Consider the following 23631-nt stretch of genomic DNA (forward strand, 5'->3'; position numbering starts at 1 on the left):
ATGTGCTTGTCACATATGGCCATACTCTTCTATTTGAAGTCCCAACCAGTCACCAAAATCTTATGACACTATAGAAATGGACAGACAGCAAAAGGATATATGGCTTCTAGAATCTGAGGAAAAGCAAGGTCACTGCAGGAGAACCTTCTACTAGACAGCAAGGCAAGGAAACAACCAGAGTCATGCCTCCTAAAGGGCTAAGCACACAGCCACACCAAGAAGACGCCAGCCTGAGGCAGGCTGATGTGCTCACGCATAAGCGACAGATGGACACACTGAAGTGCACATCACGGACACAGCAGCCAAATCCAGAAGGTGGGAAACTGGTCAAGATAAACTGCCTTGTTTACTCAGCAACAAAGTAAAGGAGTGAAAAGGAGAGCCCTGGGATAAAGAGGCTTAGCAGACATGCATGGTACTCTAGTCCAGATTCCGATTCAAATAAGCAAGATGCAGAAGACAAACTCATCAGCTGGGCATGGTGGTATGCATCTGTAATCCCAGCACTTGTGATGCAGAAGCAGGAAGATGCTGAGCTTGAGGCCAACCTGGGCTAAGAACAAGACCTAATCTTAAAAATAAACAGCTAAGTGTGGCAGCACATGGAAGGCACCAGCAGAAGGATCAGGTATATCCTTGGGTACATGACAGGCTGGGGACCAGTTTGGGCCTCCTTAGACACTGTTCCAAAAAATTAAAACTCTCCTAAGGCAACTGAAGAGAAAAGAAAAAAGCTGCCTGGGTAGTCGATGGGATGGGATTAAGTGATTACTGTTAAAAGGTCTTTTTAGATATAAAATAGGCACCAAGAGTTATGGTATTTTTCAGTGCTAGAAGCAAACCTAGGGTCTGTATCCACATTAAATACTCTGCTGCTGAGCCACGAAACAGCCTGAGATCACTATTTTTAAGAGTCCTTATCTTCAAATTAGGCATGGTGGTACACAGCTTCCACCCCAGCACTGGAAAAAGGAGGCAGGAGGAAGAAAAACTCAAGGTCATCCTTGGGTACACAGCAAGTGTGGGACCAACCTGGGAGACTCTGCTGCAAAAAACAAAACCAAAACTAAATGAATAAATAAGTCGTTGTCTTTTATAGTTACTTATAAAATATTCACAGATGAGAAATGTCAATGACTTAAACTAGCAAGAGGGGAGATTAGCAGAGACAGAAATGGACATGTGCACAACTGATGCCTTCTTCTGACCTCCTCAGGCACCAATCACACACATTAAAAATACATCTAAAAATATTTGTTTTTAATTATGTGTTGGGTGGCATATATATGTAAGAATGTCTCCCAGCAGAGGGTATTGGATCCTCTGGAGCTAGAGTGATAGCTTGTAAGCTGCCCAATCTGGGTACTGGGAACTAAACCAGGGTCCTCTGGAAGAAAAGCAAGCACTCTCTTTATTATTAATTTTATGTACATGAGTGTTGTGTTGTGTGTGTGTGTGTGTCTGTGTGTGTGTGCGTGCACACGTGCGCGCGTGGCACCATGTGCATGCCTCATGTCCACAGAGGAAACAGTGGGGCATCAGATCTTCTGAGCTAGAGATGGTTGTGAGCTGCCATGTGGTACTTGGAGTTGAACCTGGATACTCTGTAACTGGAGCCAGTGCTTTTAACCTCTAAGCTACTGTTCCAGTCCTGTAATTTTTTAAGGGGGGGGGGGAGGACACATAACTTTTATTAACAGTTACAGCCACTGGGATTCTCAGAAAATAAGCTGGCTGATCTGAGGAGCCTGCTTATGCTGCCAACAAGAAAAGAGGCCAAGGCAGAGAAGTACTGAAGCTGGGTGCCTTGTAGTCAAACTCTGAACAGACCGTTTTTCCAAAATGAAAGAAATTCACAGCAACTAATTTTAGAAGGGACTTGGCTCTTCTCCCCATCCCCTCATGCATGTTGTGTGTGTGTGTATGTGTGTGTGTGTGTGTGCGCGGACACACACACGTGGACACATGCTCTTACATGTACTTAAATCTCCAGTGGTCGGGAGGCAAGCATGTGGTGTAAGAACAACTCTGTGGAGTCAGTTCTCTCCTTCCACCTGTATGTGGGTTCCAGGGTTCAAGCTGAAAGCATCAGGCTTGTATGGTGAGCATGTTTACTCATGGACCATCTCAGAAGCCCTTGGCTATTCTTTATACTTTAATATTTTTCACTGTGCTTCACTTTGTTCACTATTTTTTTTTTGTTTTGTTTTTTTGGTTTTGTTTTTTTTTTTTTTTTTCCGAGACAGGGTTTCTCTGGCTTTGGAGCCTGTCCTGGAACTAGCTCTTGTAGACCAGGCTGGTCTCGAACTCACAGAGATCCGCCTGCCTCTGCCTCCCGAGTGCTGGGATTAAAGGCGTGCGCCACCACCGCCCGGGTTGTTCACTATTTTTTAATTTTCCCCTAGGTCAGCATATTAAGACACAGAGTATCTATAAATCAACAACAACAACAACAACAACAAAAAACACTGACTAAAAACACAGCCTTACACACATACTGTTTGCAAAAGGTCCAGAGTACACCAGTTAAGCAGTGAGAGGGTTCTCTTACTCTTGTTCTCCTAACTGCAAAGCCAGGAGTGGCTGTAGGCTAACAATTTCTGACTGCAAAGGGCCAGGGCTAATGTGGCCAGGGCTAACTTGGGTTTCCAAGATGCTGTCTGAATAATACTAATAAGTATTGATGGATACGCAGAGTGTGAAGTTGGCTTCCTTATGCCAACAAGAGGCAAGTACATAAAGTGGGACTGTCAAGCCATGCCACAAGAATGAGACCTCATCACAAAATCCGGAGCTCTGGCATGGCCACTTTCACAGAGTGTACGAAGAAACTTCTAGCAAAGAGCCTTTTCTCTGACAAACACATGCATGGTGCGGAGAGATGGCATAGCAGTTTAGGGCACTTATTGCTCTGCAGAACTCAGGTTGGAGTCCTAGCATCTATATGGTGGTTCACAACCATCTACAACATACATCCCCTCTTCTAGATTCCTCAGACACCAGGCATTCATGTGGTGCACATATATACATGTAGTTCATACATGTATAATAAAATAAATAAGTCTCAAAAACAAACATGCACACATGTACATATGTTTTTCCCCAGTGCTGGGGGTGGAACCTAGGACCTCATGCCTAAGATGCTAAGGACACACTCTAACAACGAGCTATGTGCCCAGACCTGCACACACAAAGCTTTCAAAAGGAAAAAGCTTTCTTTTTCGTCCTAATTCATAATCTGGAAAGGAAAAGGAGAGATGACACAAAAGCAGGCATGTCTGAGTAGCCCGCGCGTCTGAGTAGCCCGCGCGTCTGAGTAGCCCGCTAGCGTGTCTGAGTAGCCCGCTAGCGTGTCTGAGTAGCCCACTAGCGTGTCTGAGTAGCCCGCTAGCGTGTCTGAGTAGCCCGCGTTTGAGGGCCGAGAGTCTCAAGGTCGGTGAATAGCTGGATTTAGCCTTAACAGAACTGCTGGGTGGGGCCGCCACCTTCTTCTTACCTCCCTCTGCCCAAAATCCCACAGGCCCAGCAGGGAAAGTGGAAATGAGTAGAGCATTCATTAGCAGGCTGGTGTTCATTCTACATGTAACTGTGAGAAGCTGTGTACAGAGAAACGGAACCGGGGGAAATTCCAGAAGGGCAGAGTCAATGGTCTTTCCCAGCTCCCTGTAACTCAGTCACACACAGGCTGGCAGCTCCCCAGACTGAAAGAGAGCCCTCTTTCACATCTCCTTGGCTGCCTGGGAAGCCAGGGGCTTCCTGGACTTAGTGTTATGAGGTTTCTCTAGCTTCCAACTGTAGCCAGTACCTAACAAATGAAGACATTCCTACCTCACTGGAGTCAGGCTGTAAACACTAGAATTCTTGTGAATACAAGGTTGGTTCTGCTTCACCCCACCTTCCCTGGGCCTCCAACAGTCAAGCCTTGGTGTGGCCTCCTGGGACAGACTCTAGCTTGGCCTGGAAGCCTCTTATAGGCCACTGCTGGGAGTCCAGCCTTCCTATAACTAACAACAGTTATACAATTGAGTCTACAGAGGGTTTCATGAACTCTTTTATAGAAAATGGACTCATTTTACAAAACCAATGTATAAATATTTCTTTTGTTTTCTTGGGTTTTTTTTTGTTGTTGTTTATTTTTTGAAACAAGTTTTTATAAGGAACAGATTGGCCTAGGGCTGACAGTGTAGCTGAAGATGATCTTAACCCTTTGATGTGTCTTCCACTACGCCCAATTTTATGCAGTCCTGGGGACAGAACCCAGGGCTTCGTGCATGTTAGGCAAGTACTACTAAGTAAGCTGCATCTGCAGCCTCTTAATTTGTTCTTTTTCTCTTTCTTGTTCATTTCAAGAAACAGTTACTGGGCAAGTGGTGTCTGTCAGAACCTACTAGAAGCTTGCTTCTGCTGGAGAAAAAAGCAGATACAGTCCCTGCCTCTTGGAAGCTCCCATCCCTGGGAGAAGAAACAACAAAGAAATGTAAAGTGGCCTCTGTGAGATAGTTTCATGTATGGCTTGTGTAGTGTCATGAGAAGCCTGTTACTTGGTCTGTGAAAACAGCAAGTCCAATATGACAAATTCAATGGTGACCTCAAGTTTCACACAGCAGTTGATGGCGTGGGGTTGGCTATGAGAAAAATCATTCTATGTGCAAAGGTACTGGGGCACAATGAGCTAAACACATTCAAGAAGCTTAGAAGAGGGGGCTAGAGAGAGGACTCAGTAGTTAAGAGCCCAGAGGACCCGGGTTCAATTCCCAGCACCCACATGGCAACTCACAACTATCCGTAACTAAAGTTCCAGAGGACCCAACATCCTTACACAGGCATACATACAGGCAAAACACCTATGCACATAAAAAATAAATAATTTTTTAAAAAAGCTGAGCAGAAGTGAATGGGGCTGGAATGGTATGTGATCCGAATGAGGCCAAGTGCCAGCGCCAAACACTGCAAAGCCTGGTGCGGTCTTTTAATAGGCTTTGGCTTTCATTTTCCCTATCTCAAGTGCCACAGTGCGTACTTAATAACTTTTATTTTTTACATGACAAGATCAGCTTTGTGTTTTCCAATCTCATTCTGTCTGCAGTGTAGAAAACAAGCTGGAGGGAAGTAAAGGCAGAAGCAGACAGAGCAGAGAGGCCACAGATGACAATGTTTGGGACCAGGAAAGGATGCAGCTAAGAAAAAGATGAAGATGAAAGGAGTTGGCCTCCCTGGGCATGACAGGGCACACCTGTGATCCCAGCACCTGGGTAGAGGCACAATGATCGGAAGTACAAGGTCATACTCAGCTACTTAGTAAGTTTGGGCCCAGTCTGTGATCCTTTTTCAGAATGAAAAAAAAAAAAAAAATGGGAGTAGAGGCTGAGAGAAGACTCAGGAAGAACATATACTGTTCTTCCAAAGGACCCAAGTTCAATTCCCAGTACACACTACAAGAAGCTCACAATAGTCTCTAACTCTGGCTCTAGGGAATCTGACCCTTGTTCTGGCCTCCTTCATGTGCACAAATTCACACACAGAAATACACACATAATTTATAAAATAATAATAAAATAAATTGAAAAATGGGCAGGCCTATCAAGGTAAATCCCAAGAGAACTGTGAAACAGATTATCAAGAGGGGGCAGGGTCCCAAAGACCATACCTGGTCTCTCACTGACTTAGAGTGGCTCTAAACCTTGGAATATAGAATACTGAGAAAGGGCCACTTCTCAGGAGGCAATAAAGTAAGATTCGGACACTGTGGTGGCCATGTTGAAGTGTTCTGACATACCTACAAGAGCTCTTGAGTCCTCAGAAATAAGGGAGTGGGGCTCAGGGTGGAGACATAGGCTAGAAACTGGAATCTGTGGGTCACCTGCACAAGGTGGTCATGGAGAGAAAGGGGGTCTAAATGGGCATGTGAACGTGATCGCTCCAGGGGACTGAGTGAGATGAAACTAGCATTTACTAGTTGGACGTCATCACAGAGAATAGAAGGGGGAATCAGAGAGGAGTCCTGACAAAGCAGAAACCATGGTCTCTGAAGCAAGGAAGAGGGGCTGTTCTTAAAATCCATGAAGCCCCACTCCCAACTCCTCATCCCTCATCCCCCATCCAGAACTGCTCAGTTATCAGAGCCATCCATCTAACAAGGCACCAGTTTCCCGAAGCAGCGGATTCCCTTAAAACACAGTCTGCATCTCGGCCAGTCTGTCAACGCAGCACGTTTTACATTAGAGCCTCGGGAGGAATGAAGATAGGCTGGGCAGGAAGCAGGGTCTTTAGAAGAGCTGCTCCTCCAGTGACCGCAGCTGCCCCATGGGAGGAGGAAAGTCCTCCTCACACCATTAATCTCCAAGCAACCTGGGCCAGCTTTCACAGCTTGTCCATCCCCGTGCCCTCAGGGAACCTCAGCCATCACCCTCTCTCCAGCTGCCCAGGCAGGGCCAAAGCCATGTTTATACACACAGGACTGAGACAGGCTTGCATTGAACAAGACTTCTTTTAAACATTCACAGCATAGCAAAAGCAGGCGACCTCCTAAAAAATCACTTTTATAGTTAAAATTCTGCTATTAAAACTGGGTTTTTAGAAATTACAATTTTAAAGCCTGAAACACTGTGCCCCGTTAGGCTTTGGGTTAATGAATATAAAAGGGTGTACACAACATGGAAACAAAACATCAATATTCATGTTTGTTTGGCTTTTTTGTTTTTCAAGACATAGTCTCCCTGTATAGCCCTGGCTGTACTGGAACTCTGTAGACTAGACCTATCCTCGAACTCAAAGATCCACCTGCCTCTGCCTCCCAAGTGCTGGAATTAAATGCATGTCACACTACCACCTAGCAAGACATCGATATTTAAAGAAAGAAATTTGTAGAAAGATTATATTCCTGCCATGTGAAAATAAGTATATCAGAGATAAAGAAACAGCTCATATCCAACAAGGTCTTTTTCCTGTCACAATGCAAGGCCACCATCCTAATAGCTATAATGCTTTCACTGTGGCGTGTGGGTGCCAGGCTAAGGTGTGCCTGTGATGCAGGCCAGGACACCCTGCACTTTCTTTCTCACGCCTACCCACATGGACAAGCTTGTGCAATTAGTTAGCCTGGCTTCAGCTTCTTGTTTAGACCCTTAAGTTCAGGAGAACTGTAATGCATCCTGCCTCATTCATGGCTTCAGCTCTACAGTCTAACTCAGCACTCAAAGGAAGGTGTCATGTGAAAGCTAGTCAACAAACTTCCCACCCTTCCATCTCCGGGTTAACCTCACGCGCCTAAGAAAACACCCTGCAAAGAAAAAGTAAGCTTCCTTCACACAAATCCAGGTCCGATGCTGAGGGCTTTCTTAAGCCTAAGAAAGAAATGAAGAAAAAAACTTTGTGTTTCCTTTTGTTTGAGACAGGCTCTCACTATATAGCTCCTACTGGTTTGAAACTCACTAGGTAGACCAGTATAGTCTGAAATTTATCTTCCTTCCTCTGGCTCCCACACCCAGCCTGGAAAAAACATCTTGACCACCTATTACAGGCAATAATGCAAAGGCCACCCTATCCCTGCAGAGAAAGAAAAGATGAAGCCACCCTGACTAGCATTCAGCTCATCCATTGCAGAGGTAGAAAAGCCCACTGCCTCCCAGAACACTGAGCAGCAGCCAAGGGCAGCACTGAGAGTCCCTGCCGCCTGGGACAAGGATGCTCAACAGAAGGCTCTTCTCTCTGCTCAGCCGAGGCTCCACAAAGCAGCCTCTCAGCTAGGGGCACTGAGAGCAGGTTTGTTTAGACATTCGTTTGTGGGGCTGTGTTTACTTTTCAAGAGTCTTGGTTAAAAGGGCTTTTCTTTCCAACAACTCATGGTTGACAGCAAAGCCGCGAAACAGACCCAGGCTGGGAGCTGAGAGGATGGGGGTGAAATGCTACAGGGAAGGAGCTGCTTTTGGCTTCTTTGAGAATTCCTTGAGGTTCTGGCTTGGGCATGTCTGCCTGAGGTGCAGGAGGATGGAAGGCAACACACAAGGAGCTTTCAGAGACCATTAACAGTGGGTTTAGACCCCAGAGCCTGGCATCTGGTGCCAATCAAGAGAAGAGTAGATGCTGATGTCGATGCTGGCTGGCTAGGGGAGAGATGGAACAAAGGCTTACATTTGAGTTGAGACTTCAGTCAGCCCACAGCCCTAGAGTGGGCAGGAGTACTCTGTTGGTCCCAGCTCTCTGCCTCAGGAGGGTGTGTGTGTGTGTGTGTGTGTGTGTGTGTGTGTGTAGGGGGTTCAGTTAGCACAAGATGGTCACAGCAAACAAGGGTGAACAAAACATAAAATGCATATCCCTAAGGATCTGACATTGGGGGAGGCAGAGCTGAAGACCAGCCTGGTCTACAAAGTGAGTTCCAGTCAGTCAAGGCCTGTGAAGTGAGACATGTCTCAAAATAAATAAATAAAATCACTGAGTTGCACATTTTTTTATGTTGTTGCTTTTCATTAGTCAATTATTTTTTTATGTGTATGAGTGTTTTGCTTCATGTATGTCAGTGCACACATGCATGCCTGGTATCTGCCTAAGCCAGACAAGGGTGTTGGAAACCCTGGAACTGGAGTTACAGGTGGTTGTTAGAGTACATATGGGTGCTAGGAATTGAACCCGGTTCTCTGGGAAAGCAGCCTATATTCTTAACCACTGAATCATCTCTCCAGTCCCTCATTTTTCGTTTTTGGTGTTTTACACTAAGGTCTCACAAGGTAGTCCTTGTCTGGCTTGGAATCCATTGTGTAGATGAAATCGAGCCTTGGGGTGCCTCCTGAGTGCTACCAAGTGTGTGTTACTCTCCAGCTGAGCTGCACAGTGTTTTTTACATTTCAGGGTGTTGATTAGGAATAAACACTGTTTTGTACTGTTGTGAGGAAAGATTCAGATGACAAAGCATCTGAGGAGGAATTTAAAGCCATGAGGCCACATGATCTCATGAGAGGACGGGTGCAAAAGAGGACACAGGACTAAGCCAGCTTGGAGCACCTTAGTGTCTCAAGACTGGCAGGAAGGAGAATTAGCCAAGCATTGAGTCAGAGCCAGCAGAGAGGCAGAACTGGTAAAGCGTGTCTACCAAAGTGAGTAACACAGACGGCTACACAGAGGAATCAGTGAGACAAGCGAGTTGAGGCTGAGAACTGGAAGTCACACAAACAACTGCAGCAGAACTATGATGACAGGAATCTAACTGGAGGCTGCTAAGAGGAAAAGACAGGGCTGGGGATGCAGTTCAAGGTCCTGGGTGCCATCCCAGCACAATACACATTAAAAAAAATGAGGAAAAAAAGAAGGGTTGAACTTACCCCAGCACTTGGGAGAAGGAGGTAAGAGGATCAGGAATTGAAGCTGTATGAAGGTACATAGCTGCTTTGAAGTCAACTTGGGCCATGGGAGGCCCTAACAGACACCAAAAATAAAATCACTTTTGCTTACCAGACTAGCTAATGTTAAAAACTGACAATGCTCAAAGTCACTTAAGTCACATGAAGACAGACAAATGTGCCACCCACAATGAGCATATGAATTAACCAGACTTGACAGCAGGCCTTAGTGGCTGGCAACAAAAGACACGAACCACACCAGACCTTTGACCCAGCAATCACACGCCTAGAGATTTATCACACATCCCCTGCCCCCCCCCCCCCAAAATAGATAGGAGTACAAAGATATCTTTGGAAGAATTTAAGAACCACAACAAAATCCATAGGCCATGGTTAAACTGTGGGTTGATGCATACAGAACAAAACAAAAATAAAAAGTCCTAAACTAGGCATGGTCTGGTTTACACAGGAAATCCCTGACCAGAGAGGGCTATATAGTGAGACCCTATCTCAAAATACAAAACAAATATATATTGATATAGTTCCACTGATGGGTGAGGAGACAGTTACGGGGGCAGAATGCTGGAGAAATAGGTTAGCTGTTAAAAACACTGTTCATTTAGAGGAGGACCTGAGTTTGAGGCCCAGAACCTATCAGGCAGCTCGCAATCACCAGTAACTCCAGCTCCAGGGGATATGACGGACTGTTGGCCTTCTGTGAGCGCACATCCTGCACATAATGAAACCATGCTCCAGAGTTTGAGTCGGCTCCCTTTTTCTGGACAGCGAGATGGCAGCAGAGTCTGCTCCACTCTGCAGACACTGAGTGGGGAAGGGGAACGACAACTCCCAAACAGCAAGCAGTTGGCTGTGCTTCTGTGCTATGATGCTCAGTGAGTTTGGGGCATTAAATTCAACTTCAGCTTAGGGAATTTTAGCCTGAGAGGGATTTATCCAGGCATTACCTCTTAAATTGAAGAGTAACTATGTATGGCTCTACCTACATCTACAGTTTCTAGATAATATAAACAGAGAATTCAAAGCAATGTCTAACACATATTAAGCATTCACGCACATGAAATAATCAGAGGATAAACACTTTTTTGTTTTGTTTGTTTGTTTTCAAGACAGGATTTCTCTATGTAGCAGCCCTAGCTGTCCCAGAACTCATTTTGTAGACCAGGCTGGTCTCAAATTCAGAGATCCGCCTGCCTCTGCCTCCCGAGTGCTGGGATTAAGGGTGTGCACCACCACCACCCAGCTAATACTTTTAATTTAAAAGCCTGTATTGCTTTTTAACTTTTATTTTTTTCCACTTCTGCCTTTTCCCCCATTTTATGTGTATGAGTGCTTTCCTTGCATTGCATAATGTGCACTGCACAGATGACTGAACCTAGGGAGGATAGAAAAGGGCATGCGATCTCCTGGAACAGATGGTTTTGAACTGCCATGTGGGTGCTGAGAACTGAATCTGGGTTCTCTGAGCAGTAAACTCCCTTAGCCACTGACCCACCATTCTAGGCCCCATTTTTTATCTTAGCAAAATCCACATACAACATAAATTTGATACTGCTTTTATGAACATGAGGAGTATTAAGAATACTAAATCCCACAAGCAAGACAAAGAGTCTCTGAGTCTAGTGAGCCGGCCGTGAGCTGGAAAACATGATCACAGTGGCTTACCAGGGTTACGAGCATAAGTAGCGGAGTAGGACTGCTTCAGTGGCCTCTTCCACAGGCCTGCTCAAGGCACCATGGCACAGAACGTGTCCTGTGTACTGTCTCCCCCAGCACACAGCACCTCACGCACCCACTTTCCCTCTCCTCTCTTGGCTGCCTGCTTGTCAGATAAGACTGAATGGTTTTACAGATTTCAATGTAAACTGTAATTGAACAGAGGCCTTTCACCATTTTTCCTGCTTCTCTCTCTGAATCAGCCTTCAAGCTTCAGGAGTTTAATTTCCCTTTAAGTTGAAAGCGGGGAAAACAGCACTGTATTTACTTTATAATAAATACATGCACTGTCTGTCAGGCACCGTGGCCCACCCACCAAAGCCTCCATCCTCGGGAGCCTGGGCGGAGGCTGGGCTCCTGACTGGCCAGTCTGTTCTCTGGAGGTAAAGCCTAGTGACAAACTTTTGCTTATAAGATGTTTAAATAAACAGGGAACTGTTTGCTTTCTGAAAGAAAAGAGCTATACAGAAGTGGGCAGGGGCAGGAGCTTTGCAAAGCTCACTTCACACTCACGGCAGGATGAGTGTGGCGAGTCTCAAACAGACGCAAGGGAATGAATAAACATAGACGATGCTGAGAACCAAGCTTCACTTATGGAGAGGAGGAATGTTACAGAAAGCTGTGGGGTTCAGCTGGAATCAGAGGGTTCATTCAGTGTGAATTTGTGGTGTTTAATACAGGTGAGAGATACTTGCTTATCTGTGTGCACAAATTATGTGTGCATGTGATTGTGTATGCACGCACATATGCACACATAGAAACCCTATCAGAGAGTTGGGTTAGACAGCTCAGTAGATCAAAGTACTTGCCACTCAAGTGAACTAAGTTCAAATCCCCAGAACCCACAAAAGCCAGACACGGAGCACAAACAGTAGCAACCTCAGCACTCCTATGGGGAGAAGGGATCCTTGGAAACTCGTGGGCCTGATGACCTGGGATATGCAGCAAAATAAGAAACCGTATTTCACACAAGGTGGAAGGTGAGGACAGACACCTAAGGTTGTCATCCGACCCCATGTGCACACTGGCATGCTTACACCCATATGCCTGTGCCTGAATGTGCGCGCACAGAAACAGACACACACACATGCACACACACGCGCGCGCGTGCACGCGCGCGCACACACACACACACACACACACACAGAGGAATATTTTTTACATTTTGTCTAAGACAGTTTCACTATGTAGCCCTCACTGACCTGAAACTCCCTATATAGACCATCTGACCTCAAACTCACAGAGACCTACCTATCTCAGCCTCCCAAGTTCTGGAAGTAGAGGTGTGAACCACCACACCAGCTATTTCTTAAGACTATTTATTATTTAAGACTATCTGTTATCAAAAGCTGGCATCACAACATAGGCTTTACTCTTTGCTGCTTGGGAGTCAAAAGTTCAAGCCCTGCCTGGGCTATAGCGCAAAAAAATCCAAGGCCAGCCTGGCCTACAGAGCGAGTTCCAGGACAGGCTCAAAGGTACAGAGAAACCCTTTTTTAAAAAAAAAAAAAAAAAAAAAAAAGGAGCTGGTCTGCTAGGCAGTGGTGGTGCGAGCCTTTGATCCCAGCACTTGGGAAGCAGAGGAAGGTGGATATCTAAGTTAAAGGCCAGCTTGGCCTACAAAGCAAGTTCCAGGACAGCCAGGGCTACGAGAAACCCTGTCTTAAAAAAGCAAAAATTAAAAAGAAAGTTGAAGAGCAAAAAAAGTTCTTAAGACCACTGAGGAGAACATGTCCAATGACACCGACTCTGTCTGACAAAAGCACTGAGAACAGTGTGACCTAGAAAGGGTCACCACACTAGGGGTCTGCCCCAAAACGACCTCACTGAGAACAAGCCTGCTGCACACGGTGCTGTAAAGGTCAGTATCTGACGGCACTGTCACGGCTAGTTAGCTTTAACGGTTCTCAAACTGGAGCTCAGAGTCAAACCCATCTTCTTAAAACCAGGACTATTGGATATCAACCCCAGTTTCTCATTCTGCAGTTTGCCTGACCTGAGAATTTACATTTTTATAGGATGCACTGGTCCCAGGAGCATGGTTTAAAAATGCCTAGGGTTGAGCATGGTGGTACACACCTGTCATTCCAGCACTTGGGAAGATGAGTCAAAAGAATCATACAAACTCCAGCCAAAACAGGCTACACGGTGAGTTCAAGGCTAGTCTAAACTACAAGATAAAGCATGTTTCAAAAAACAAACAAACAGGGACAGGAAAACCAAAGTTTAAGGCCACCTTGGGCTGTATGAGACTTTGTCAGAACAAACAAACAAAAGGAGACAATCAGGGCTGGGACGTAGCCAGAATGCTTGCCTAATTATGTACAAAACTCCAGATTCAATCCTCAGCATGGGAATGGAGTAGGGGTTACTAAACCAATGCCATTTCTTTCCTGGTATTTATTTATCTACTCATTTATTGAGACAGAGAACTTGTTATGAAGTCAAGATATGTCACCAGGCCATTTTATGAGGTGTTGGGAATTAAACCCAGGTGTCTTAGGTAAACACTCTACCAACTGAACTCCATACCAAGCCTCTTTTCTGATTTTTTTTTTGATTTTTGAAGATTTTTTTTTACTTTATCTTAGTATATACACATGGATGTATATGTAGATATAAATATATCTGACATATATATGGGTGTTTTGTCTGCATCTATGTCTGTGCACCACGTGCACGCAGTGTCCATGGAGTCTAGAAAAGGGTGACAAAGTCCCTGGAAATGTAGTTACAAATGGCCATCACCAGTCAGGTGCTGAGAAATGAACCTAGGTCGTCTGGAAGAACAGCTCCTAACCTGAGCCACCTCTCCAGCTCTGCCTTTTCTGATTTTAAATAAACCATCTTCCTTACAGGGTAAATTTTACTGATTCTAGATTTTGGTGTGAGGTTTTTCTTGTTTTGTTTTGTTTGTTTTGGTTTTTGAGCTAGACTCTCATTATATAGTCCTGGCTGGCCTAGAACTTACTATGTAGACCAAGCTGGCCTCAAACTTGAAGTGACCTTCCTACCTCTGCCCCCATAGTGCTGCAATTATAGGCATGTGCTACCACGTACCATGTACTACATGTAGTACCATGTACTACAGCAAAAGGACCATCAAAAAGGCCCAGCAGGTAAAGTGCTTGCCACATAAGTCTGACAACCTAGAGTTCAATCCCTGGGACCCAAAGATGGAAGAAGCGAACCAACTCCCGTGAGTTGTCTGCTGATTTGCACACATGCTCTTGTGATCTGTATGCACATATACATTTACAAACACACATACACAATAAAAACAAATAAATGTAGGAGGCAGAGAATGTGTGCGTGCTAGGGATACAGGTCAGTGATAGAAGCTTGCCTAGCATGTGCAAGGCCAAGGGTTCTATCTCCAGTACTAGACACAAAGACAGAGAGAGGGAGGGAGGAAGAAAACAAACCAATATGTAAACCAAGTGTAATCCCATCCCTGTGATAGCTGACATATTATTGCTATCAAATAATACATATAAGAAATAGCCCCGCCGGGCAGTGGTGGCGCATGCCTTAATCCCAGCACTCAAGAGGCAGAGGCAGGCAGATCTGTGAGTTCAAGGCCAGCCTGGTCTACAAGAGCTAGTTCCAGGACAGGCTTCAAAGCTACAGAGAAACCCCGTCTTGAAAAATATGCAAAAAAAGAAAGAGAGAGAGAGAGAGAGAGAGAGAGAGAGAGAGAGAGAGAGAGAGAGAGAGAGAGAGAGAGAGAGAGAAAGAAAAAGCCCCATATATTACATATAGGAAATAACTTTAACCCAGGTTAAAGCACCAGGATCGGCTCAAGTCATCCTCAGCTCCATAACAAGTTTGAGGACAGTCTCATTTACATGAGACCTGATCCCAAGAAAAGCAAAACAAAATACATGTTAGATAGGGATAGGTCACCTCTCTATATAATGTATGCCAGAAGAGCTTTATGAAATGTGACCAGAATATCATGCAGACATACCATGCTACTGTTGCTCAAACACTTGTCTCTAAGGAAAGGCAGCCCACTGCCCTGTTATGACCTACATTTCCTGTCTGATTCTCATCGGATGGGCTCCCTGCCTACCCAGCCACACACACAATGTACTACAGCTCACGCCAGAACAAGCAATGGCAGCAAGAGATGAAGCCAATGTCTAGCACGCATGAGACCCTGGCTTTGACCCAGCATCACAGAAAAAGAAGAGGAGAGGAAGGTATAGGAGGGGAGAGGAAGAGAAGAGAGGGGAAGGTACAGGAGGGGAGGGAAAGAGGGGAGGACAGGGCTGGAGCTGTAACTCAGTGGTGGTATATTTACCTAGCATGTAAAAGAGGCTCTGAATCAATCTCCAGTAATGAGGCAAGGGAAAAAAGGTAAAACAGAACAGTTTAAATAAGTGGTAGGGGGAGGGGGAAGATTGGGAAAAACAAGTAAAATGCTGTTTAAAATCCTATTACTAATAAACATAAGAGTTCATAATTGATTTTTCTCAGAAAAAATAATTAACAAAACTGACTCAAGATGAATGAGGAAAGTTGAATAAACCAATAATTATGGAAGGGGGGTATGGACTAAAGTCATCAAAGAAGTATTCAAAGGAAGATGCCAGGCCTGGTTGGTTTCATGCCTGGGCTCTTTCCTGCACTCATGGAACAGCTAATTCCCATGCTGCCTGCAGTCTGTTCTGACAGTGGGAAAGTACTTCCATTCATGTTAGAAAATTAGCCTTAAAGTCAGGCACTGGGAGCCTATAATCCCAGCCCTCAAGAGGCTGACTCAGGGGGATTGCTGCAATTCTAAGACCAGCCTGGGCTATATAATAAGTTGGGCCTTGTTGTAGGACACTATCTTTAAAAAAACTAATAAAAATAACTTTTAAAATAGCTTAGTTTTTAGCCAAGCAGTGGTGGCGCACACCTTTAGTCCCAGCACTCAGGAGGCAGAGGCAGGTGGATCTCTGTGAGTTCGAGGTGTACAGGTTCCAAAGCTACAGAGAAACCCTGTCTCAAAGAACCAAAAAAGAAAAAGAAAAAGAAAGAAAAGAAGAGAAAGGAAAAAGAAAAAAGAAAAGAAAAAAGCTTACTTTTTAAAACTTTAAAACTGACAAAAACAGAAGAGCAAAAAAAAAAAAAAAACTACAGATGTCACAAGGAATACTGGTGGAAAATTCCTAAACTGGTATTAATAAAGGAATCTAACCAAACTTTCCAGGAATAATCAGCTTTGAATGCTTAAATATAGTCTACAAAGTTTGTACAATAAACTGAAGAAGAAAAATCACAGACCAGTGTGGTAGCTCGCACATACAAGCATACACAAACACACACAAATATACACTCTAAATATTTAAATGAGGCAAATGGGGCTTCAAGATTGCTCAGTTGTTAAGAACACTTTGATGCTCTTGCAGAGGACTAGAGCTTGGTTTTCAGCATGCACATCAGGCAGCTTACAATTTACTGTGACTCTAGCTCCTGGGGCCTCTGAGAGCACCCCACATACATGTGCACAGACATACACAAAGACACATAATAGACATACACACACAGCACAAATAAATAAATAAAAATGTATTTGCTTTTTATTTTTGTGTTTTATGATTTCCTAACCTAGGCTGCCCTTGAGCTCCTGATCCTCCGGCCCCCACCTCCTGAATGTTGGGATCGCAAGTCTGCATCACCACACCCAGCTAATGAAAAGTACTAATGATTGTTAAATAAAATTATAAAATATTCTTTTTTTAAGCTCTAGAACAGTGGTTCTCAATTCATGGTTGTGACACCTTTGTGGGTTAAATGACGCTTTCACAGGGGTCAAATAAGATATTTACAATTCATAACAGCAGCAAAATTATAGTTATAAAGTGCAACGAAAATAATTTTAAGGTTGGGGTGACAACAGCATGAGGGACTGTATTAGAGAGCAGCGCATTGCGAAGGCTGAGAACCACTGCTCTAGGACAATTTTATCAAAATTTAAAAGAAACACTTCAGGACAAGCAAGGCTCAAATCTTGGCAGCTGCCAAAAGGAGAGAAGGGAGCTAGAAAGGAGCAAAGGCCCTTGTGAGTGAGGGTCTGAGGAAGCTCCAACAAAGGAGGCTGTCAAGTAGCTGCACTGAAGGGAAGGAAGCTTCAGAGAAAGAGGAAAAGTCCACTGGACTGGAAAAAGCATGCTTAGGCTTCTGGGGAGTATACTAAAGAAAAAGAGATTAAAAATTATACTTTTCTGACTTAGAACTTAAAAAAACAGGTAGCTGTACAGTAGAAAAGCAGGTGACATTACAGTAGAAAACAGGCGGCTGGGCAGTAGTGTACAGTAGCAGCTGCAAAAACCAAACAGCAGTTCTGGGATAGATAGATCTTTTCTCAAGAAGCAAATTAGTAAATAAATAAATAAAATCTACTGCATGCCACAGTACAATAGAAACCAGCAACCCAGCCATTGCTGATATGAAGATAAACTGATAAAACTTTTTGCCAACATAGGTCCATAATATTGAAAAATGTTTAAACTTAGCCAATTCATGTTTAGGAACTTATCCTGAGTAAACCTTCAGCCACAAGCAGGGAGACTCACAAACTTGTGAGATACCATGGCTTTTCTGCCGGCCAAACACTGAAAAGTATTCAAATGCTTACCCTCAGTTTTCAAACAGCTGCATAACAGAAAGCTATCAAAATTTGGATTTTAGGAAAATAATTAAAGATATAGTGATACCTTTTATGGGGCAAAAGATGTATGAAACAGTAGAAAAGCCCCTCAAAAATAAAGACTAAGTTGTAGAGCATTGCTTAGCATGCAAGGAGCCTGGAACAAATCTCTAGCACCATCATAAACCAAAGAGAACTTCCTCACCACCAGCAAGCAATTCCAAAAGAACTGAAAACAGGACACTATTATTTTTAAAACTCAGAGTTTGCCGGGCGGTGATGGCGCACACCTTTAATCCCAGCACTCGGGAGGCAGAGGCAGGCAGATCTCTGTGAATTCAAGGACAGCCTGGGCTACAAGAGCTAGTTCCAGGACAGGCTCCAAAGCTACAGAGAAACCCTGTCTCAAAAAACAAAAACAAAACAAACAAACAAACCAAAAAAGAAAGAAAGAAAGGAAGGAAGGAAGGAAGGAAGGAAGGAAGGAAGGAAGGAAGGAAGGAAGGAAGAAAGAAAGAAAGAAGGAGTGGAAGAGATGGCTCAGCAGTTATGAGCACTCATTGTTCTTCCAGAGAACTCGGGTTAAGTTCCCAGCACCCACAGAGCAGCTCACAACTGCCTATAACTCGTTTTAGGTGATCAGATGCCTCTTCAGACCTCTGCAAGTTCCTGCATGCACATGGAGTACCTATATACACTCAAGTACACACACACATACAATAAACTGATTTTTTAAAAAAAGAATTAAGAGGCAGGGGAAATCAAGAGTTTGAGGCCAGACTTGGCTTCATAAGGAGGCCATGTTCCAGAAAAAGCAATACATAAAGATATACTGACACCTCTTGAAGAGCTAAAAGCATGATGTAAAGCATACATGTTCCTGTACGATCTGAAATTTTAATCTCCTAGAACTGAAGTTAGACACAGTTGTGACTGCCATGTGGATGCTGGGAACCGAACCCAGGTCCTCTGTAAGAACAACAAATGCTCTTAACCACGGACCATCCCTCCAGCCCTATAATCATAAGCTGAAGTATGGGGTTGGCAAGACAGCTCACTGGGATAAACACTTGCTATACAAGCCAAAAGCACTTACTATATAGACCTGAAAACCTGAGTTTAATCCCATGTAAAATTAGAAAGAGAGAAGTGACCCCACAAAGCTGTCCTCTAACTTCTATATATGCACTGTGGAATGGTACGTGTGTGTGCGCGTGCGTGCGTGCGCATACACACATACACACATACACACACACACACACCCCAAGTAAACAAATAAATAACTCTCAAAACACTATAAAAATGAAGTATGAAAGGCTGGCAAGATGACCTAGAGGTTAAGAGCACTGACTGCTCTTTCACAGGTCCTGAGTTCAATTCCTAGCAACTACATGGTGGCTCACAACCATCTATGATGAAATCCAATGCCCTCTTCTGGAGTGCGGGCAAAATGCAGACAGAACACTGCATATACAATAAATAAATAAATCTTTTTTTAAAAAATAATAAAATGAAAAACAAAAATGAAGTATGCTGTTGCCCCTTTGAGTGTAAGTCAGTGGTAGAGCACCTACCCAGTATGCTCATGTTCCTAGTTCTATGAGAGCACCAATAAAATCAAGCCAAAGTGCGCTGCTTGTACAAATGGAAAAGGAAAGAAAAGACCACTTGCATTGACACTATACACATTCTTTTTTTTTTTTTTTTTTTTTTTTTTTGCAGGGAGACAGGGTTTCTCTGTGTGGCCTTGGCTGTCCTGGAACTCACTTTATAGACCAGACTGGCCTCTAACTCAGAGATCCGCCTGCCTCTGCCTCCAGAGTGCTGGGGATAAGACGTGTGACATCACCACCCAGCGGCCACTATACATTTCTTAAAGACTTGTGGATTTAAAACAAATTTTAATTATGCATGTTTATATATGTATACACATAAGCCAGAAGAATGTACAGAGCTAGAATTACAGGCAATTGCGAGCTGCCCACATAAGCATTGGGAACTGAATTCAGTTCCTCTGCAAGAGCAGTATGAGTTCTTTAACCCGAGTCATTTCTCCAGCTCTCCACCGTTAGTTCTTTAAAGTACAGTTAGGCAGCGCATGCACGCACGCACGCACAGCATTGGAGATCAGACAACAGCTTGTGGAAATTTGGTCTCTCCTTCCACCATGTGGGTTCTCAGGCCTGGCAGCAACTATCTCTACCTGCTGAGACATCTTCCCAGCCCTGGTGCTATGTTTTAATGTGAGAAAGTCCACAGGTATAATAAATATAACCCTGAACTCACAAAAAGCAGACTAAGAATTGGAAAAATAAAGATCAAATTGGAAGCCAAGCAAGGTACTGCATGCCTATTGATCCTAACACTGGAGAAGCGGAGGCAGGAGGATGAGGAACTCAGGGTCCTCCTCTACTACACAGAGTGTGAGATTAGCCATGACTGCATGAAATTCTACATCAAAAAAGTGGTGGGGAAGCCTTGTGGGGTGGCGTGCATCTCAGCTGGCAAACAACTGTGCTGGCCACACAGTCATGAAGACCTGCATAAATCCCCAGGACCCCAGAAACCCAGGCACAGTGCACATGCCTATAGTGCTGCCCTGGGCAAGGGAGACAAGAGGATCTCGGGGGCTTGCTGGTCAGCCAGTCTAATCTTGGTGAGCTCCAGGTCTCAGTGAGAGATTATCACAAAAAACATGGTTGATGGTGCCTGTGAAATGACACTTGTGACTGACCTCTGACCACCACATGTATGCACACATATGAACACACACATGCACAGACATACATTACACACATAGAAAAGGTCAATTCAAATGACGAAACAACCAAAATACAGACATGCCCCTGATCTTAAACAATCCTTCACTGTGTTACTGTGTGCCCAGCGGAAAGGAACAGAGCACAGAAGGAGCCAAGACCTCCCAAGCAGCCCGACAGAAACGATGGACCCTGAAGGAAAAGGTGCAAACTGCTGCAGTTGCCCTCCCTAAGCCTCAACACCCCCGCCTCCATGTCTCACTTAGGCTAAGTCCACCTTCAAAAAATATTTTCTCGACAGTAGGCATCAGGAGAAAAAGGAGCCTTTCTTTCTACGGCATTTGGCTGCCACATATGGTACTGCTCTGAATAGAGGCTTTATGAGGGAGGGTCCACAGCCCACAGGCGTGGGTTAGGCCACTGGCCACAAACAGCAAGGAAAAGACTTGAGGATTTATATGTCCGGACAGCAGAGGCACACTCGATAATTCAGATGGAGCTGCTGTCACATCCCAACAGCCAGTAGGGCCTACTAGGCGTCTAGGAGACCAGGGCACCATCTGTAACCCTATCCCAAACACAGAACTCACATATATGCACACAGTGCCTTTGTTCTATTCCAGGGCTCAGAGGAAAAAAAGCAATGATTTCAGCTAGAGGTATTTGACAGTTTTATTCAACGTATCACATGTCTCCTGAGTAAGAAAGTGGGGAGGAGAGCCTCCATCCCCAAGGAAAAATTAGGGGACAGAGTCCTGCATCCTGTAGCCCCTGCACCAAGTATGCTAAAGCCTGCCTGCTTTCCTCAACTCCGTAAACGGTCTGTAAGGAGCAGAGATACTACAGTCAATCCCAGGACTGGCTGCCATAGCCTCCATGAGCAGACGTGAGTCATACGTACTTTTGCCGCCATTGTTCTTCAGGACACTGGAGAGGTTGACAGAGGCAGTGCCTAGTAGCTCATTCCTCAAGGTATGACAGCTCCAGACCTTCAGATCTAAATGACTCTGGGCTGTGACATTCCTGGAAAACAAATAAGTGGCTCATCACAGCCCAGAATATGAGTCGGTCACCCTTTAACATGGGACAAACTGCTGAAAGCTACATTGCTAACATCTTGCAGGGGACAAAACAGAAAGACAGTCACATTCACAGCTCACACACTGACCTGTAAGCCCCTAGCTAATAATGAGTGCTCTGTGAGCTCAATGAGTTACAAACACCTAAGAGAGGAGCACCATGGGGGGCCAAGGGCAGTGGAGTCTGCCACCCCCAGCGCTCTCTCCTACCCTGCCTCCTACATTTTAAAGCAATGCCCTTACAGAACGATGATTTCATTCCAGAGAAGCTCAGAGCTCCCGATGCGCTTCCCAGTCTTCTTGGTTTCGCTGGGGAGGCCATCTACTGCCACTTCCACATAGGAGTTGATTCGTGGCTGGCGGCTGTGCACCTTGGGCTTTGCTGACACCACTGGAAGGGATGGAAAATAAAAACAGATGAGTCAAAGTACCCTCCATGCCCCGGGGCTCCTTTCCGTTATTTCCTTTTAAAAGATCTTTCTCCTTTGTTTTGTCCTCTTAAAAAAAAAAAAAAAAAAAAAAAAAAAAAAAAAAAAAAACAAACAAACAAACAAAAAAAAAACTTTTGAAGAACTAATGGCAATATTTCAATCAGGACAGTGTCCGCTGTGAATGCCTGAGAACCATATTTCCATCCCCAGTACCCATGTGAAAGGCCAGGTGTGGTGTGGCAATACTGTTTGTAATCCCACAGACAGGCAGAGCCCCTGGGGTCAATTGTCAGCCAGGCTGGCCTAATTGGCAAGTTCCAGGTTCTGGCAAGAGATTCTGTCTCAAATAACCAAGTGGACAGTGCCTGAGTAATAATACCCAAGGTTGTCCTCTGACCTCCACATGCTTGCGCGCGCACACACACACACATATACACATACACACACACACACACACACACACGTACACACACTCTAGATTTTTAAAATAAGAAACAAAAAAGGGCATAAACAAAGAAGAAAAAAAGTATGGACATATAAACAATCTGAAATGCAAAGGGAAAAAAAATTTACTTCTAACCTAGAACCACACGAGATAGCAAAGTGCTTTGCCTGCTGGCCTACCTCTAAGAACCCCCAAACCAACTTTTAAATGTCACACAACCCACTGCATGGCTGTGCTAAATTTTTACACTGCTGGATGACTGTGCGCTCCTCGCTCTGGGACAGTCAGCAGAAATGCCGCCCATAGGCATTGCTGAGCAGCTCCTCAGAGCGGCTGCAGGGGCTCCTCTGGAAGCCCGCATGTACTCCCTGTGGTGCCCTGAGCAGCCCTTTGGCCACTCTGCAAAGTTGAATGCTTTTCCCCCACTCTTTGCAAAGCACACAGATTTTTTAGAAATAGCCTAAGGACAATCACTAACGTTCAACAGTGACTAGGGCACTGCAGTGCACACATCCTCAAACTGAAGCCTCACAACCAACTCAGGAAGCGGGGAATAGCCTATCACCTGTGTCTAGGAGGAAAGAGGCTTGGAAAGAGAGGCCACTAAGGCTGGGTATGGGGACAACCCTGCAACTCCAGCTGTTGGAAGAAGCAGCAGGATTGTTACAAGTTTAAGGCTGACCTGGTCTACGTGGGGCGTTCCAGGCCAGGCAGGGCTACTCTCAAAAAACAAAACAAAAAAGCCAGACAAAGTCACTCAGGCCTATAATCCCACTGACTTGAGAGGCCAAAATAAGAGGATCATGTTGAGTTCAAAAGTCCACCCTGGGCTACAGAGTGAGTTCTAGGTCAGTCTGGGCCACTGTGTGGGGGGGTGGGGTGGGGTGAGGAGTGTCACTTCTCCAGTTACATAAAGAAGGAGCTATGAGCCAGAATGTACCCCCAACAGCCTGACTCCACCCCAGCTGTATGCCATTCCTGGGCTTTGCATATCCCCTCTGCCACTTTTCTTCCATAGCAATAAGACTGAACACACTCCATGATGGTCAGTCACCTACATTGCTTGTTCAGTTACCAGCCTTCATGAGAATTAATCTCAATCAATCTCTCAATCTCCTACCCTCTGTCTCTCTGTCTGTCTTCTCTTTCCTCTTTCATTTTGGTTTTCTTTTTGTTTCCTGGTTTTAAGTAGCATCTTGCTGTGCGGCCCA

The 23631-nt window shown here is 44.7% G+C and overlaps 1 protein-coding gene across 1 annotated transcript in view; it reads right to left on the bottom strand.

Annotated features, from left to right (window-relative positions):
• The window catches only part of Wwp2 (WW domain containing E3 ubiquitin protein ligase 2), a 124330-nt gene that overhangs the window by 82797 nt on the left and 17902 nt on the right, over positions 1–23631 (bottom strand). Inside the window, exons 3-4 of the mRNA XM_038312884.1 lie at positions 21788–21935; positions 21367–21488 (exon numbers count right to left, since the gene is read on the bottom strand). Of these exons, the coding sequence (XP_038168812.1) occupies positions 21367–21488; positions 21788–21935 (270 nt within the window). The remainder of the gene's footprint in view (positions 1–21366; positions 21489–21787; positions 21936–23631) is intronic.

Source organism: Arvicola amphibius, chromosome 15 (genome assembly GCF_903992535.2).
Source record: "Arvicola amphibius chromosome 15, mArvAmp1.2, whole genome shotgun sequence".
In the NCBI taxonomy this organism is placed as follows: domain Eukaryota; kingdom Metazoa; phylum Chordata; class Mammalia; order Rodentia; family Cricetidae; genus Arvicola; species Arvicola amphibius.